This window comes from Ischnura elegans, chromosome 9 (genome assembly GCF_921293095.1).
Source record: "Ischnura elegans chromosome 9, ioIscEleg1.1, whole genome shotgun sequence".
Lineage (NCBI taxonomy): Eukaryota > Metazoa > Arthropoda > Insecta > Odonata > Coenagrionidae > Ischnura > Ischnura elegans.
In genome coordinates this window covers 75,056,033-75,073,652 of record NC_060254.1, presented here as the reverse complement: position 1 = coordinate 75,073,652, position 17,620 = coordinate 75,056,033, and the positions used below count along the sequence as shown (strand labels likewise).

Here is a 17,620-nt window from a genome sequence, read left to right as displayed (position 1 = left end):
CCCCACTGAGCTCAGGGAATTTTTTAAGTTTAATATTTTTTATTGGATTAATATTATTACTGATAGAATAGTGTAAGGATTAATAAAATATCTCTCAGATGGACGTAAAACTCACCACTTTGAACCATTTACCTCAAAACTTTTCTGGGGGAGGGCACCTGCACCTCCCATATTCGATACCCCAGTATTAGTTGCTCCTAAACCCCCCCCCTAGCCTTAATTACTAGCTGCAACCCAGTTCCACATCACTTAACTCCTACTCTAAACTCCCTTATTCAGCTGTCAGCATGAATCCTGATTCTCTCTATTCCATCAATGAACCTTTTTCACTCATTTCCGGCCAATAACATATCCTTCCCTCTATCATGGTGCTCTCAGCATTCCCATTCTCCTTAAGACATGCTTAACCATGCCTCCTCTATCCCTTCTAACAGATGTCTCTCGTAATGTTATCTCTATAATCTGGCCTTGCAGTAATCCAGGATGTAGGGCTGTTGACTGCCCTTCAACTAATATTATTTTGTCAGTTTCAAATGAAATATTTTTCAGTACACAGTATTTGTTTTATTATTAAGTACGTAGGTGTTTGTTGGTTTATAATTTACAAGAAGTTCTGGTTACATTGCCCAGTGAATCAGGAAAAGAAATGTTCTTTGCAGAGTCACAGTGGTGTCCAGGGTTTATTCTGCTTTTATCGTCAATAATCATAATTATTAATTTGGTTACCATCCTTGACTCAAACCCTAAGCAGTAGAGAAAGTTGGCATCACGATAGGTATATATTTAATTGCAAAATTATACCATAAAAAGCTTTTTGTGCATTGTGCTTGTTTCCGTTATGCTTCCAAAAATCTGGCGTTTTCAATAATGCAGCTATGCCACGGCTGCATATCAGGTTACCAAGATCACACTGCATATCTGGAACTTCCTCTTTGTCCATCTCACTTTTTCGCCCTGTTTGATACTTGTGTCGATTCTCATTCTTCATTCTCAGCTTCCATGTCTCCACTCAGCCTATATGGCTAAGCTACATGTCAGACCTGTTTCTTTTCCTCACACTATTGCACAATGATCCTCTCCTCCTCACTTTCTATTAATGGTTATCTCCTTTGCCAATTCTATACTCTTTCTGATAGCCCTCCTGCCGAGTTCAATGTCGTCTAACTTGCTGTCTTAATGGTTAACTTTTTCCACCTGGTCAAGTTGGTATCCATTTCAATTACGTCAGTCTATACATCCTTTCTCCTTTTAGTTTTCCAAAACTGTATGACTATTGTTTTCTAGTGATTCATCTCCGATACTTAAAAACTTGCAACTAGACATGCTTTTTGTGATAGAAATGAACTGAAAATGAACTTCTGAACAATTTATAAATAATGGGTGCGTAGTATTTTTTGAATGATACTATCTTTTCTTTTAAAATTATGGTAGTGTATTAAAATATCCATGATTAGTAAACTGTGATTAACATTTTCAAAATAGGTACACTTGAAGGTCACTAAAGAAATAAATATCCCTGCAGAATGAAATGGGTAGAACTTTTTATTTTCAATAAAATTCATCATCAATTGAAAAAACAGGCACAGAGTATCATCTACTAAGACCTCTATAGCCAGCGAAGAGAATTTTGCTTAAGGTCAGAGTTTTAAAAAACAGATTACCAAATTGCAACAGGGGCTTACAGCACATTAACTGTTTACCATGAAAGAAGACCTCACAAAGGACCTTCCCACAAGATTATTACATGTTCACTTTCCTTTTCTGAGTCACAATTTTCAATGTTGACTTGCCTAATTCAATATTTACAATTGCATTGAGGATCCACAAAAGAAATTCTATGCAATAAAAAACTCATGTGGGAAGATTACCCTAAAAGCAGTCTTCTACCAAGTTGCACATTTTCTTTCAGATTTGCTTACCAATCGTTTCAAATATCAAAGGATGAAGGCGTCAAAAAAAGCCTCAATCACAAACTTCCTCAGATTAACATAAATAATACAGTGCATCATCTGGACTCGCTCCCGACAATTCATTATTGCTTGGGAGGTCAGTCAACCTTAAGATCCAGATGACCTTTCAGACACTCCTAGAGTTGGTATTAAATAAAAAGAAAAATAATCGGGTTTCATAAATATCTTTGGGGGTTTATCAAAGGCTAGGAGAATCAGCGTAGGAAGTGGAATAAGTCGGGAGGCATCGACTAAACGATGCAATCCTTGCGGAAAAGAAGATCAGCCCATGCATTCTTGAATGGTAATCTAAATTTAGGGTCAAGGAATGCTCTCAAAAAAATAGGCAGTGATGATTTACAAAGCTCACAGCCTGCTCAGTTCCATTTTTTGTTCTCTCATTATCTCAGAAAAATTAGAGCACTCTAAAAAGGTGCCGACGTGTACTAAGATCGAGTTTAATTCTATTCCCAATTGGTAGAGGGGCTCGCATTTTCTTGAGGCAAAATTCAACAACTGTGGTTGGAACTTGTGCAAATCATTAGCAAGTAGAGCTTCACCTAATAATACTTTGAAACAGAAGATTCTAAAATTTCCAAAGTATTCAATAACTTGATCTTTATCCCGTTGTTCTACTGTATCATGTTGTGTCTCATAATGCCCTGAAACCCTAAACCCTATCAATTAAAGGAATGACTGTTTTCTCGACAGCTAAGGGAAAGGAAATTATTGCTTCATCCTCCGTAGCACTGAAATCCTTTTGCTGGCATAGCTTTCCAGCACGTGCCAATGGATTTATCCTATTGTATTCATCATTGTGATTTGGCTACCTCCATTTACACAATATCCACACAAAATTGAGCTCAACACAAAAACTCCAACATAAGATCATCATCGAGAATTAAACTACAAAACACACAAAAATAGAAATCAATGTCCCCTTTAGGTAACCAACCTATGCACAGCCATATTTTTTTATAGGTGTTAGACTTATAAATTTTTAAGTAACTAAAAAAAATCATAATTAAGCACCTTCAAGGAGATGATATCCATTTGCGTTCTCTATTATGGCTGAAATTAAAATTAGGCAAAACAAAATACGTCAGACGGTACAAAAATTCAAAAGTTTTCCGTGAATAACTGATAACACTAAATAAAAACATAGTCCTTGAACAAGCTTCTCGAAACACATAAACAGGATGCGTAGAAAAAATGTAGAAAAATACTTATGAAAATGAGAAGTCCAAATATTAGGCTCCCTCTCTAAATCATTACTGAGCACAAAGTGGAAATCAGTAATCTCAATCAAATAATTGCGGTCAAATAAGAAGCTTCAATAGAGGAAAAAATGAGAATAAGGTCACGATAGGATTTCTATGAAAAGTGCTCTGATTATTTTCATCGAGGCGACTTTTAAAACTTTGCCTAAATACCACAGACCAAAGTTTAAATGCCTTATCATAAATATTCTTTCTACCATGACTTGGCACGCAAAGTTCTATGACATACAGTAAAACTGGTAATTAATGGTCAGAGTCATTCGAACAAAATGAAATGTGTGTATGTGGAAGAAAAAAAATGCCCTGGTTTGGAATGTGATCAGAGGGAATTGAGTCAAAATCTGAGTGTTACTGAAGCTGCTAAGTATTTGGCCTGAGAAGTTTATAGTAAACAGTGAAAACAACTTTGAATGACAAAGGCATTTTAAATGAAGTTGCCTGTATGAAGTTTGTCATCAGATGGTTATTTTCAAGATCATAATTGTAAGATAGGCAAAAAGCCAAAGAGGAACTTCCTGTACAAATTAAGTGAAGTATTTCACACTAATGCCAAAAATGGCCCCAAATGTTTTCAAATACAATAAAAGAACTCAAAAAATCATTAAAACTAGAATAATTCACAATATGAAACATGGGTACAAAATTCAAACCACAAATCGTGGCTTGTTCAACACAAATATTAGATGTAAAGAATAACATGAGCTTACAAAAGGAATACATCTTGTGTGGCCGTAAGTATTTCAGAGATAGTTAACTCACAGTGACTCATTCAATGAATGCAGGGCTTGCAAAAGGATGGATAACTTCCAAACAATAGTTTAGTAATTAACTGTCTCGCATTGGCAAATTACATCTACATGAAAATCATAACACTGGTGTTCGTGATGAAAAAAAATAGATCTCATTGCTCATCTTTCTTAAGGTTCTGCACGCAATACTGAAGGTCAATTAATCTAAGTGGGATTGGGGAAAAGACAATTTTCTATAGTTTAATTATTCAATTTGTACGCTTTGAAATACTCATGTGCTTGTGTGCCCATGAAATAGTTGGTGTTACTCAAAAGAGGCTTCGTCTTGCTGTACACATGGCATATAAAATCTTCTCATGAAGTTCCACTTCCTTGTGCTCTTCCAGTCCCAAGTACTTTTCCTACATTGACTGAGTTCCAGTTATACTCTGTACAACCCGTTGTCCCCACCATGCTTCTAGGTCAAAGGCTTTAAAATCTGCAGAAATAAAAACGTGGATGTCAATAAGGCATATTACAGATTCGTACTTAAGTTTTTAATGTTGATTGAAAAATAACCCGAGGCTTTCCATTGTCAAGGAAAGGTTTCATGCATCATGCTCTTAGCAAGTAACAACGAAGATAAATAATAATATCAACGACTTTAAATCAAAGAGTTTGGCCATGGAAGCTGGACTAGTGCACTGCGTTAAGAAGCTGCACTCCATACGAATTGCTGTTTTCTGGTTGTATAAAGAGTATCTGAACACTTGAATTTAAACGTGTATAAAACTTTGAAATTACCTTTAAGTTGTGGATTGGTTTCCCGAGGTTGATAATAGGAGACTGAAGGCATTCCTGAGGATGAAAGATCATTTACTTAAAGAGGTCGATACGAAGATGGAAATCCAGTGATTAGCACGCCCAATACATAGGTACATACCTTTATTACTGCTAGATCCATTCTGTCCGATATCTGCTTCCCTAGAAACTTTGTTCCATGCTGAAAAGTAAGTTATAATCAGTTTCTTTCTTCACTGCATTAATAAGTACAAGATGCTGAATAGGAAGATAGAAACACTCACATTCATAAATATACTTGATTAATTCTTCATGCTGAGGACTAACATTCTCTTGTTGCATTCTTTGACTACTCAGTCTTTTCCCATTCATCGATTGAATCTGGGGTTTCGGATAACTGAAAATAAAATGTCAACATAAGGCACTCGACATAAACAAGTCACTTTTAGTGACGTATGACAAGCAATGATTTAAAATTCCAAAGGTTTTCACTCGACATAAGAGCTGTGCAGTCATAAAAACTAAAAACACATTACCTCATTTCAGCTAGAATATCTTCCTATTGAAGATACCAAGTGTTTCAGCGGGTAACAGACTATTCCTAGTTGTCTCCTGGCTAATGATCTTTGCAAAGCCATAAAACTGCGGCAACAATAGTTATCAGATGTATAAAAATTACTTTGATTGTACACACAGGAACTTCTTTAGAAATGCAGAACATACAATTCAGTCGATGGACTTGTTTACTTCAACACCCACAAGGTGTTTATTTTTTGCTCAACGCAGCCTGTCATACGCTCAGTACAGCAACCTGCAAAGTATCATGGGAATTTTGCGCGGTGGTTGTTTCCGCATGACCTTGGTATTCGGAAATGCATGATTAAGGTGTTTATCCTTTCTTGTATGTATATCATTTGGAAAAATAATTCCGGATAGCAATTTTAAATTTCCAAATCAAGAAACTAATCTGTTCGATTTTCTAAGGTCATACATAAGCCTTTACATTCACGACCATCTCCATAGCGCACTGCTGGTGTAGTGGTATCATGCAAGATTCCCATTCTTGCGACCCGGGTTCGATTCCCGGGCAGTGCACATTTTTTTTCTCGTCCCATTTCAGATAGTTGGTGGCATTTTTTTTTTACTGCTGTTAATATGTTGGAGACGAAGTTTTCAGAATTACTCTTTTGCAAATGTTCAGAGCAGATAAATAATTATTTTTTGTGGTGTTCTCCTCACATGCATACCTTGCTTGATGCTGCTCTTAATTATTAATATGCAAGGGAAACAAAAAAAGAGGTGAATGAGAGAAATGATACTAGAGGAAATCGTGTGATACAGCCATAATTTATCCTACAGTCAATGGCAATAAAGTAGACTCATGGAAACACTCTTGAAGCCTCAGATGACTTTTTTGTGTTTTTGTGGATCCCTATCTAAAGGCTAGAGTTGAGATATATACATCAAGTTTATCATATTTTCTATGAACTAAGAGAGTAGGTAACTTCAAAATAACGTTATTTTTACTTTTCATTTCTGCAAGTGGAAATGGGTGGGTGGAATTCAGGCATGCTGCCTCTCCTCAAAGTCAGGTATGGCAGCAATGCATATGATACAGTCAATATATATTGTATTATTATTTATAATATGTTGGCAAAAGGAGTTGCACCTTGCGTCAAATAATTACTGAAGGTATTGAAACCGTCAAGAAGGGTTAACCCTCCTTGACCCTTGATTAGCAAAAATTAATACATGTAAATTTACATGTATTAATTTTTGCTAATCACCTTAGCCTGACCACCTCCAATCAGTGGCAGATTCAACATCAAATTGGAGGAGAGGGGTTATGACTTGGATCTGGGGAGTACCTATGGAATATCCCCCAGGAGAGAGTTATGCTCTTGACAGGAGTGAATGAAGCGTCTATTCGCATCTGCGTCAGATGGCGTTTGGCTCCCTTGGCTGCCCTAAGAGCCTCTTGAGATAGCGATGAATAAATGGTTAAGAATAGGTAATGGTCCCATGTTTCCCAACAAGCCTTAGTCTGAAAAATAAAAGAATAAAACATTGCTAGGTTCACCTATTTAAATAGGTACAATCTGGGTTTCATAGCCTAGTCATACCTCAGGTCAGATTATGACCTGAAGATTTTACTGTGTTATGAAACTCAAGTTGTGCCTATCTAAATAGACAGGTAAACCTAATAAAGGTTTATTCTTTTATTTTCATTTGACTTCATAATGGAAAAGCTTTACCTCGTTAAGTCTTAAGTTATCAGTTATATTTAACCCTTTTAGAGCCAGCCCATTTCAGGTGGGATGTATGAAGACTGCCAAGGCTATTTTCCGGAATTAGCAACATTTCAGATTTAAAAATTTTTCAGCTACTTAATTTTATTTAATAAGTCTAGATTTTTTTCCCTATTCTTAAGATATATTTACATCTTATAACTATAGATATATTATGTGGGTTTCCATAAATTACAGCCGTTGAAAAGGCCACAATCACGAAAAAAAAAAGTCAGCCCCTGGCAGTTTTAGCTCAACCAGCGAGGGCCGATATATCGGCCCAGTGGCAGTAAAAGAGTTAAGGCTTAGTCTGTTTATTCCATGCTTATGAAATTAAAAGTGGTGGTGTACATTGAGATAAATATGTTTGATGTGTTGCTGTGGAGGAGAATGGTGTTGGTGAGATAGACGGATAGGAAGTTGAACAAGGGAAATATTGCAAGAAGCCCTGATTAAGGTTTGATCAATGATGGCAATGGGTCAGTCAGGTAGCTGGAAATTTGTCTCTTGTTGGTGCTTAGATGGTATGCAGGTTGCTTGCACTGGAAATTTTCTTCTCAATTCCCATGAATTTGAAATTAATAAATTTCATTCAACCGTTTTGAGATAGTGGAGTTCTCTCCTTAGCATGACTGCTGGACTGAGCCCCAAGAGATTCTTCGGTCCCCTCTGTACGAAGCATTTTTGCAGGACATTAGTTAAGAAGGGTCTCGTGGATAATCACACACTTTCAGCACCAACCTTTTTAGAGCCGTCTTAGTGGGTATTCCGCATTATCTCAGAGGACACGGGTAGTTGGGTTCCCTCCTCTCCGGTTTTATAGCCCTATCAGCAGCATTGGTTCATGGTCAACTTATGATTTGCTTATATGCAGGGGCGGATCCAGGATTTCTTTCTGGGGGGGCACAAGCAAGGCTGTGTCCAGGATTTTGTTCTGCGGGGGGGCACAAGGATACCTCGTAATACAAAACGAACACAATGATAATGGGACTTTATTAAAATCTTCCAAATTTTTTAAGGTTCTGGGAGGGGGAACGTGCCCCCCCCTAAATCCGCCTATGTTTATATGAATTAGCTACATGGATAATTGTTGCTTGTACGAAAAATTGCAGACTTCAAATTGAATTCCTCGCTCTTTTTGTTAGCATTGTCAACTTTCGAATGAAGCTCTATGATCAATATTATCGGATTTAATGCTTCATAATCTCTCATAGGGGTGGAGGGTATCCCATATTCCCTGAACCCCAGTAATGACACCCCCCCCCCCCCCCCAGATTTGATGATGAATCTGATGCGGGGATGAGGGCGGAAAACACATGACTTCCTGGAAACTGATCAACATGTGATCGGCGGAGCCTCTTAGAAATTCAGTCGCATCCATGATGTACAGTTTGTGAGACAATCAGCTGTTTCGCCAAAAGTCTGCCACCTTCGTTTGCTTGTTCTACCAAAGTGATTGATGTATTCAACGGTGTTCGGCGAGATGTTGTGGAACATAATGATACAATGATAAATGAAGAGCAAACTTAGTGCATGTCCACAGTAATTTTATTTGGTACGACGCGTTTCAGCGACCTTACTTCGCTATCATCAGGTACAAAATGCCATATTTTCGTCTCCAAGACACCAAATCCCAGCTAGCCACTCACCTTATCAACGAGAACCATTCATGCAGTTTCCAACCTAAAATACTGGCCTTCGAAGGAAAAGGACGTCGGCTCGACGCACTCGAGCAATGGGAGATCACCAGGAGGAGGAAACGCAAGGAAAATCTTTTGAATGACATTGAGTTCCTGAGTCATTCCCCGCTGTTAGCCCTCCCCCCACTCAAACCTTCAATCGAACCCCAAATCCTTACGTATCCCAACCACCTCACCACCCCCTTCCCCCATCCTTTACCCCCCAACCCCTCTCCCACTTCCGCCGACTCATAAATATACCCCTCCCATTTGCATGATTGTATATATATATATATGACTTCTTGACGAATATATGGCATTTTGTACCTGATGATAACGAAGTAAGGTCGCTGAAACGTGTCGTACCAAATAAAATTACTGTGGACATGCACTAAGTTTGCTCTTCATTTATCAAAGTGATTGATCTTCAACAGCCCTTGAAAATGGTCGAAATAATTAATCCAAGCTAGAAATGAAAGGGATGGGAAGCAGTGGCAGTGCCAGGGGTGGGCTGGGACCAACCCAAATTTTTTTCGGCCCCACCCAAATAGGACGGACAAATTTCAGAATCGAAGTCGCAAGTTAAACTTTATTTTATAAAATTAAAATGAATTGCACATAGATGAAGGCATATGGAAAACCATTCTGTAAATTTGATAACAATATTGTATTGTCTATATTAAATAATTTATACTTCACAGTTTTTTGCTTTCTTCTCGGTGGAATCAGTGTCGATGTTTTACATTTGAATATAAAATGAATGCACTCTCGAAAACGCGTTTAGGCATGAGGCACAATTTATTTTTGTTGCGTGGCATGTCGGGAAAAGGGTTCCATCCATGTAAGGTAAGTAAATAAATGTTATAAACTATATTTTGTCGTTCGCATTTATCCACGTTAACTCAAGTATAGGCCCACCCATGTGACACATGCTAAAGCCGCGGCTGATGGGAAGGGGTTAATCCCTTCGATCGATGAGCTAGCCAGGCTTCCACCCTTCGTAATGAGCCGCATGGAGGCTGATGGAAGGTGGGATTTTGAGACTATCTTTTGTTTCCATTCACTAACGAATTCTTCAGAGAAAACGTGGCAACACCCACTAGTGGCACAGCAAGGGGGGTTTTGGGGGATAAAACCCCCCCCCCCAGAGCTCAGAGAAATTTTTTAAGTTTAATCCATTATACTTAATTAATATTACTTATAGAATAATATAAGGATTATGAAAATATCCCTCAAAAGGCCGTAAAACTCACCATTTTTAACCATTTATCTTAATTTTTTTCTGGGGGAGGGCCCTGGCACCTCCCGCTTCCCCTGACGGGTATTCCATACCCTCTAACTCCCCAGTATGAGTTGTGCCTAAACCCCCCCCCTCTAACGTTAATTCCTAGCTGCGCCCCTGACACCCACCTTTCTCTCTCTTTACCCATTCAACATTGCTTGTGTTGCAGGTTCCACCTTCTTCCACAACCCCTTGAAAAATTCGAAGCTTGTTTGACTGGGCCTGTCGCAAAGATATTTGAAAAGGACGATGCATCATGAAACCCTCCCCTCCAACAACCCTTTTAGGATGCGTTCACGTAATATGCCATTTACCGGCCCCGATAAGGGTGAATAGGCGTGAGAAAAAGTTTGCATCGTTTGCATTGTTCATACGTGCCTGTTAACTGACGAAGGTAGTTCAGACTTGTCGGCACCAGCTGTAAGTGGCTACTGACGAACCAGAACGTTTGAAATGTTATTTCCAGCGTCTAGAGTGCCGGCAGACTCCAACTGTGTAGGAGTGAAGTGCGGTGCACGTCTACAGTGATTTCTTGAAATTTCATTGAAATGGTTGAAAATTAAAGAAATCTCAATTGTAATTGGTAAAAGGTGCAGAGTTACTTCTTTATACTTGTCCATGAGAATGACTAATAATCTTCGCTCTTTCAACAAACTGAGCTAAAATTTTTCTTCCAGCGTTAAAAAATTCACTAAACCAAGTATAAACTCAAACAGCTCAATATAGCTGACAATCTCCTTCTCTTCACACTGGTTGTTCAGGGCAGAACAACCAGTCCAACCCAGTGTTAGACTCATATCTGCAGTGAGGGTGGCACATCGTAGATACCCTGTAGATTGTTTCGGATATGATGGGGATTGAAAATTACAAAGATGATAGAACAACGTCATCAGGTCATTCTCCCGTAATTGTAGAAAAATATGTCTATGGACTGCCATAAAAAAGGCAATTTTGAAACAAAATTAGGTAAACTGGCTCATTATTTCACTCACCCTTTTACTACTTTTAGTGACAAATTAGTAAATGAAATAATTATATTTCCCAAATTTAATGTCCACAGACTATAAATGAAAGTGAAAAAACTTTGTGAATGTCCACAGTATTTATTCAAGTATGACGTGTTTCAGCGAATCATCGCTATCATCAGGTACAAATGCATGGTATTACGCCAAGAAGTCTTATATATGTACACGCGGAAAGGAGGGGGTATGGTTATGAGTTGGTGGAAGTGGGAGAGGGGTTGGGTTGATCCATTCCCCCATCCAGTAGAAAATGTATGTCTTCGGGAGAATGACCCCATCATTCAATCATTTTTTTATCCTACTTCAGTGTGAAACATAAATGAAAAAGCATATTACAAACAATATTTTATTACTTCCTCACAAAAACTATTCCAAAGGTACAATAACATGGAAGACAGTTGATTTTGAAGAGTAGCAATTCATATCCATTTAGGCAATCATCGTTACTCCAGGTTTACAATCATTTAATTACAACGATACAATGTCATGTACATTAAACAATCACAGACTTTGTAATAAGTTCTGAAACAACAATCGAATAAAACGTAGAGGAATTTTGAAAGTGATTTAATTTTTGGGTAAACCGGTCAGCTGAAAATGGTAACAGTACAACTTTCAAATTGTGCATCAGTAAAATTCTGTGCCCAAAGCTTAAACAATGCTTTTCAAATGGAAGATCAGATTTGATATGCATCAGGATGGATTTACATTGCAGAACAGACCCCATTCTGCTAATTTTTGCTCTAGCACCTTTCAAAATGTTGAGCAATGAATGCATTTTCCTCAAGCAGCCTAACATATGAATTCACTCTGGACTACAAACTGGGAGGGCCTCTAATGATGACAGTGCTGAAATAAAGATGTAAAAGTTGATAGAGAGGTAGAACCGATAGAGGCCAGGAATAACATTCACTCAAAGAAAATACATATGCATTCTGATTACCTCTAAACTTGAAGAACAATTTAGCCAATCGCTTATGTCATCAGAATATGGAATTAATTCCTCAATCAAGAAATGATTACAAATACACACATAGTCAAAGCTTCATCCATTCCAAACTTTTTCACTGGAACGCAATCATATTCTTTGTTAATTTGCCTATGAATAAATTCAGAGTAAGGTGGAGTCAACTTTAGATGTGCAAACTTATTTTAATCCAAACATTTCAGCCTATTATGAAAAACAAAGGAAAGTTTCTCCTTTTACTCTTTGGACTTCTTCAGTTCATCACAGATTTTATTCTTGGAGTAAAATATAGAATGCTCACTGTGACCATTTTGATCAGCCCATATACGTCTCTTAACAGAGTTATAATTTTGATTTGATAAATCTTGGAAGACATTTAAGTGAACAAGTGGACGAAATGATGATGGATCTACAAACCATCTGGATGGACCTGCATTGATCCAATATCCATCAGTCATTAAAAACCCAATCTTACTGGTTTCTCCATTTTTGAAAGAAAAATTTGTAATCTACGTTGCATTTACTGTTGCGTCTGCAGCTGATGTAGATCAATATGTTTCTGTGTCGATATTTATAAATAATTTTGAGATTAAATGTAAGTAAATGGAATGATAGATGAGGTAACTATCCAAGGACCTTCGCTTGAAAAAAATTTTATAGAAATAATCTTCCTGATAAAATAAGTAGAACTACTAGTTAAGTCATAACTTACGATGCAAACTAAACTAATTTTCTAGTAAAACAATATTGTAGCTCTATGTATGAAGAAAGACTATACCAAGCCTGCATTCCAATTTAAACTACAGTTGGTCTTGGAATCATAGACAAGAGGACAAGATAGGTTCATACATGAAAATATCCTCAAGTCCAAATTGTAGTACCAACATAATTCTGATTTGTAATGAATAGTTCTTGATTGTTTTGGCAACATTTGTATGGACTACCTGACCTATCAGTTTCATGATGTTCACATCAGCCTTTTTTTTCTTGAAATGTACTGTAAGGAAAGTTTGGTTTCAAGTTCCTGTCATGACTGCCATTATTTTATCACACATGTATTTACAGCCTTAAACAATTGAATTAACTTTAACTACTCTCATCTGGCCCCAAAAAGGAATGGAATGCCATAATTAAGGCCCTCCACAATTTTGGGATTGGCTGTATGTATGCATATTAAAACCATAAAAGCTGCAATTATTGGGATAACTGATGGACGAAGAATTTTTATGGAAGACTGAATACTATCACAGAATTGTCACCATATGTAATCCTTGCAAAATTTCATAAAAAAGAAAGAATTACACAAGTGCTATAAAACTGAGCCACAACAACTAACATTAAACAGTTGCACAAAGCGAAATTAACTATTTGACAATATCACATGCATGAAATTACCCAAATTGAAAAGCAGCTTACTTTGACTATGACTAGCTGTCAAAGAGCCTGAGTGTTTTCAAGAAGTGATCCTTCGAACAGGAGAAACCCTGGTGAACCATTATGTTGTTATTCAAGACTACAGATGATATGACCTCTAGCATTTTTCACTTTTACAATATGGAGACCACATTCAGGAACAAATTGGCACTTTATTTTACTGCCTAAAGCTGATGGCATGAGTTCATAAAACATTAACCACATCTTGTCTAAGCATCACATCCTTATTTGACAAATTCACACCCAATACGAATCAATAGCTGGTAGTATTTTAAAGGAGCAAAAAAATTTTCACACATCGCCACTAACATAACAAGCAAATTTTAACTTCCCACCAAAAAATCTTTTTCTGTTTGCTATTATTTAAATAAAATATCCAAAGGTAGGTAGTGACCTTCCATGGAAATAAATGTCTGAAATTAGTGCAAAGATCTGTGAAAAGCTTGGCTGAATGCCAGGAGATGTGAATTGTAGAAGTTTATAACAGAGACATTTCAACTTGTGATAACAGAAAATGCAGGCTTTTAAAAATTGAGTGAAAAAGAGGACATTTGGGAAGTAAGTTTTGCAGAATTCATGTTGTTGGTGCATACGACAACTTCTTTTGCTTTTTTTGCAGGTACATACTTGACTGGATGAAACGCGGAGTTATGAAGTAGAAAATTTTGAATGGCATGATCATGGATCACATGAAAAATTGACAACAGTAATAATTAAAAGTTGGACAAAAACAAAACTGCATAGAATTACTTATAAGAACTTAAGCTTTCTAATCGGGTATTTTAAATACATGAAGTATGGAGTTACTTATTACAACCATGTGAATAAAGAACATGCAACGAAACCGAAAGTGAGAAAGCACTGAAAAATTTAGCACACCCATCATCCAGAGAGAGGATTTTCAATGAAAAGACTACACTTAGCCGTGAGTTATTTTGATACTAATTTCACGTAAAAATAGACTTCAAGGTGAGTCAAACTAAAAGATGAGTGTGAAAGACCCACCATTATTGACTCAAGAGTACATTTCCTTTCTGAAATGAAGTGAACGTTGCTATAGCTATGAAGTGAACGTTGCTATATATGTATATGAGGAAAAGGGACTGATATTCTCATTCCAAGGGAAGTAGGCTGAGTGCCAAGGGTACTGCCAATCTGTGGTTCCCAAAAACAAAACTAATTATGAAATGAATTTGCTATCCTTTGTGATGAAGATTAGGTAACACGTGCTCCTGACAGCATTTTTCGTGCGGCATTATGTTGATTCTCTCACATGCCCTTGTGAATAACTATTAGTAGATCATAGTATTCACCGCAAAGAACTTTAAAACCTAAGCATCAAATGAAAGAAACCTTAAAATATGAATGCTTCATAAATATTCTCTATGACCCTATGCACTGCTTTAATTTTCAAATAAGAGAAGGAATACATTCCCCATAACATTTATTCGTGCTAATTCCTATCCTGCTTCCGTTACCTTCTGTCAGAAACCTTAAGAAATATTTTTTTCATGATTTCTCTTCATGAAAATCGCGGGTTGTGCTAGTCTAGGCCGATAAACATAATAAATAGAAAGGAATATCAGAAAATGCCACGCAAGTTGATAAGAAAATTGTTACGAACACCATACCAGTGATAAAAGTAAGTTGTGTGGTACAGAACAAAAACGGTATGTTATTGAATAAAATAAACTGGCTTCTAGGCATGACCATGGATCACTATCATTTTTTTGGAATTCAGTTTTTGGAATGATCAAGAGAGAAACAGCTTAGTCCAGTCCAATAGATTATTGTTTATCATCATAGTTAAGATGACTCCTGAGATACCATCTAAAACCACCAACCATACTTGAGAGCTTAACAAGCTAGAAAATATCACAATGAAAATGGTTAAATTTGGACACATCCTCTGCTGGTCACAATGTAATGAATAATACATATTAGAAAAATCAGTTTCACTGAGGCAATGGTATGAATGTCTTGAAAAACTCAACTCCACAAGAAAATTATTCAAAGATATGCTTCCAACGCTTCCTAGGGATGGAGAATTATGTGCACAAGACATTCATAGTTTGGAATTACTTTTCTTTAGACAGTCATGTTAGTTCTCAGTTCTTGCACTAACATTAAAAAGCTCACACGTAAAAGTATCACCTCTTGCTTTGCTAATTTTATTAATTCTTTGAGGCAGTGGTTTGACAACACTTCTGCCGGTAAGAATTTTTAATGTATTGATGCAATACAAGGCATTAGGAACACTAAAAAATAGCTGTATATCAAAATGCTATTTATTTTGGAAGACAAAATAGCACAACAATGGTTGAATAATGGATTATACTGAAAACTGAAAATTGAGCTTTGGAAGATATGTTCAACTGCTTCATGATGTTGAATTAAGTAAAGTCAACCTATTAGCTCAGCAAATGCATGATATTACACAATTACTCGAAATGCAGTTGATCAGAATGTGTTTTTGATAAATGCTTATTGTAGTCCTTTTCTGGAGGTGATTCTTATAACAGTTCATTACAAAATATCAAAATGCTACATCATTACAAGTACATCTTGTGGTGTGATTTAAAGTACTATTCTTTATGGGTTTTAATATTAGGAAGTCATTCCTACTTTCAAGAAAAGACATAGGTTTTTGGCATTTAGGATATCATTGTCTAGACAATTTCATGAGATTGACAAGATCTCCGGTCAGAGTTCAAATGATTCCAAAAATTTATCTGTCATAAAATCTTCAATTGAATAACTCTCCAAGTTTTTTGGCATTGAGGAATGTGTTTCAATAAATCGAATTGATAATTCTTAGATACAAGTTAGGAGGCTATTGCAGGGCACAGGAAGATGCACCATGGCTTACAGATGGACAACAAATACAAATCCACATTGAGCGAATAACAATAGGCTAATTCTTTTTCATGGCTATCGTTAAATAACAGAATATAAAAAAAAAAAGCCTTCGAGATTTTAAAAGCCATATTTCTCTTCTCTTGTACCTTAATTTAAGATGGCTCAATTATTAGTTATCCCAAAGATTCAATTTGAAGTACGTTAAAGGTAATAATCAGTGAAATTCATCAGGGATAACTGCAATTCTTACGTCGGCATTCTTTGAAACAAAGCGAAATTTTGCAACTAGATTTATCAAGGGGGATAAATTTCTTAAAGAACTGAAAACATACGTACGTCAATGCTTCCCCAAATTTGAATTCCTAACCATATTATTACTGCCTCTCATTTTATTTTTTTCCCACAACCTCTCAAACATTAAGCAATGAGATTGGTTGAGATGGATGAAAAAATATTTTTATCTCTCGACCAAAAAGTTTTTCAGTATTCACATTGAAAAATATTTTCACGTTAATATATTTAAAAATTCTACTAATAGTAGCCTGAGCAATGTTATCATATATACTTGCATATTTTCATAACCCAACGTGTCCAAATGTAACCATTGTAAGACTTATATTCTGAATCTTTGTCTATGGATCTCAGGAGTGATCTTTGTTGCCTCATATCCGATAATAAATTGAATTTTAATGGCCAAAATTTCAAGAACTGTATATACTTAAGCACAAGATGCTTTTGAATCAAATCAGTTCTCTCTTAGTCAAATGAAAATGTAGTGTGCACCAGTAAAGTTTTACCAAATAAATTTTTGCCTGCATCACAAGGCAAAGGATGTTTGAGCAAGACACCTACGTAGCTAGTGAAGGAAGTTTTTTACTCCTCATATTGATTCAAAATTTGGATGTATGTAATAACTTGTTAAAGTCTCTCAAAAAGGAATTTTTGGCAAGATGAGTTCCTGAGATGATAGTTAAATATGAATCAGTCATTGACACTATATTTCAAGTCAGCTCATTCTCTTGCAATTGTTTCGATGGTATTGTACCAAACTTCAGTAATAGATGCTAAATAATATAATAGTAAAATGTAACAATCTTACAACAGCATGTGGTCTGAACTCTGACAAAGCCATACCCTCTTCTTTTTGGTACAATCAACAAAAATAAGCTGCTGGATCCAAATTCCTTCCTATATTATACTTACTAACATTGTTATGACAACGCTAATTAATGGTAAAAATATTTTGAGAAAATCCTGACAGGAATACACTCATTTCTTAAATGCACCATTATGGTTCTAGGGACAATATTTTATGGAAAAATTGTTGAAAA

General features: G+C 36.4%; 2 protein-coding genes and 1 non-coding gene across 4 annotated transcripts in view; 1 reads left to right on the top strand and 2 right to left on the bottom strand.

Annotated features, from left to right (window-relative positions):
• Nucleotides 1-1,524: 1,524 nt before the first annotated feature.
• LOC124165303 (MAPK regulated corepressor interacting protein 2-like) lies at nt 1,525-5,574 on the bottom strand. The gene is made up of 5 exons (XM_046542655.1): nt 5,295-5,574; nt 5,043-5,155; nt 4,901-4,960; nt 4,762-4,815; nt 1,525-4,456 (listed from the first exon to the last, which is right to left on the bottom strand). The coding sequence occupies exons 1-5, from the start codon at nt 5,297-5,299 to the stop codon at nt 4,380-4,382; spliced, it is 309 nt and encodes a 102-aa protein (XP_046398611.1). The 5' UTR covers nt 5,300-5,574; the 3' UTR covers nt 1,525-4,379.
• A 208-nt stretch (nt 5,575-5,782) lies between these two features.
• Trnag-ccc lies at nt 5,783-5,853 on the top strand. Its single transcript has one exon. It is a non-coding gene; the product is annotated as a tRNA-Gly (tRNA).
• Nucleotides 5,854-11,361: 5,508 nt separating this feature from the next.
• The window catches only part of LOC124165140 (mpv17-like protein), a 28,759-nt gene continuing 22,500 nt past the window's right edge, over nt 11,362-17,620 (bottom strand). For both annotated transcript variants that reach the window (XM_046542444.1, XM_046542445.1), the window contains exon 7: nt 11,362-11,878. The gene's annotated coding sequence lies outside the window, so the exon portion shown is untranslated. The remainder of the gene's footprint in view (nt 11,879-17,620) is intronic.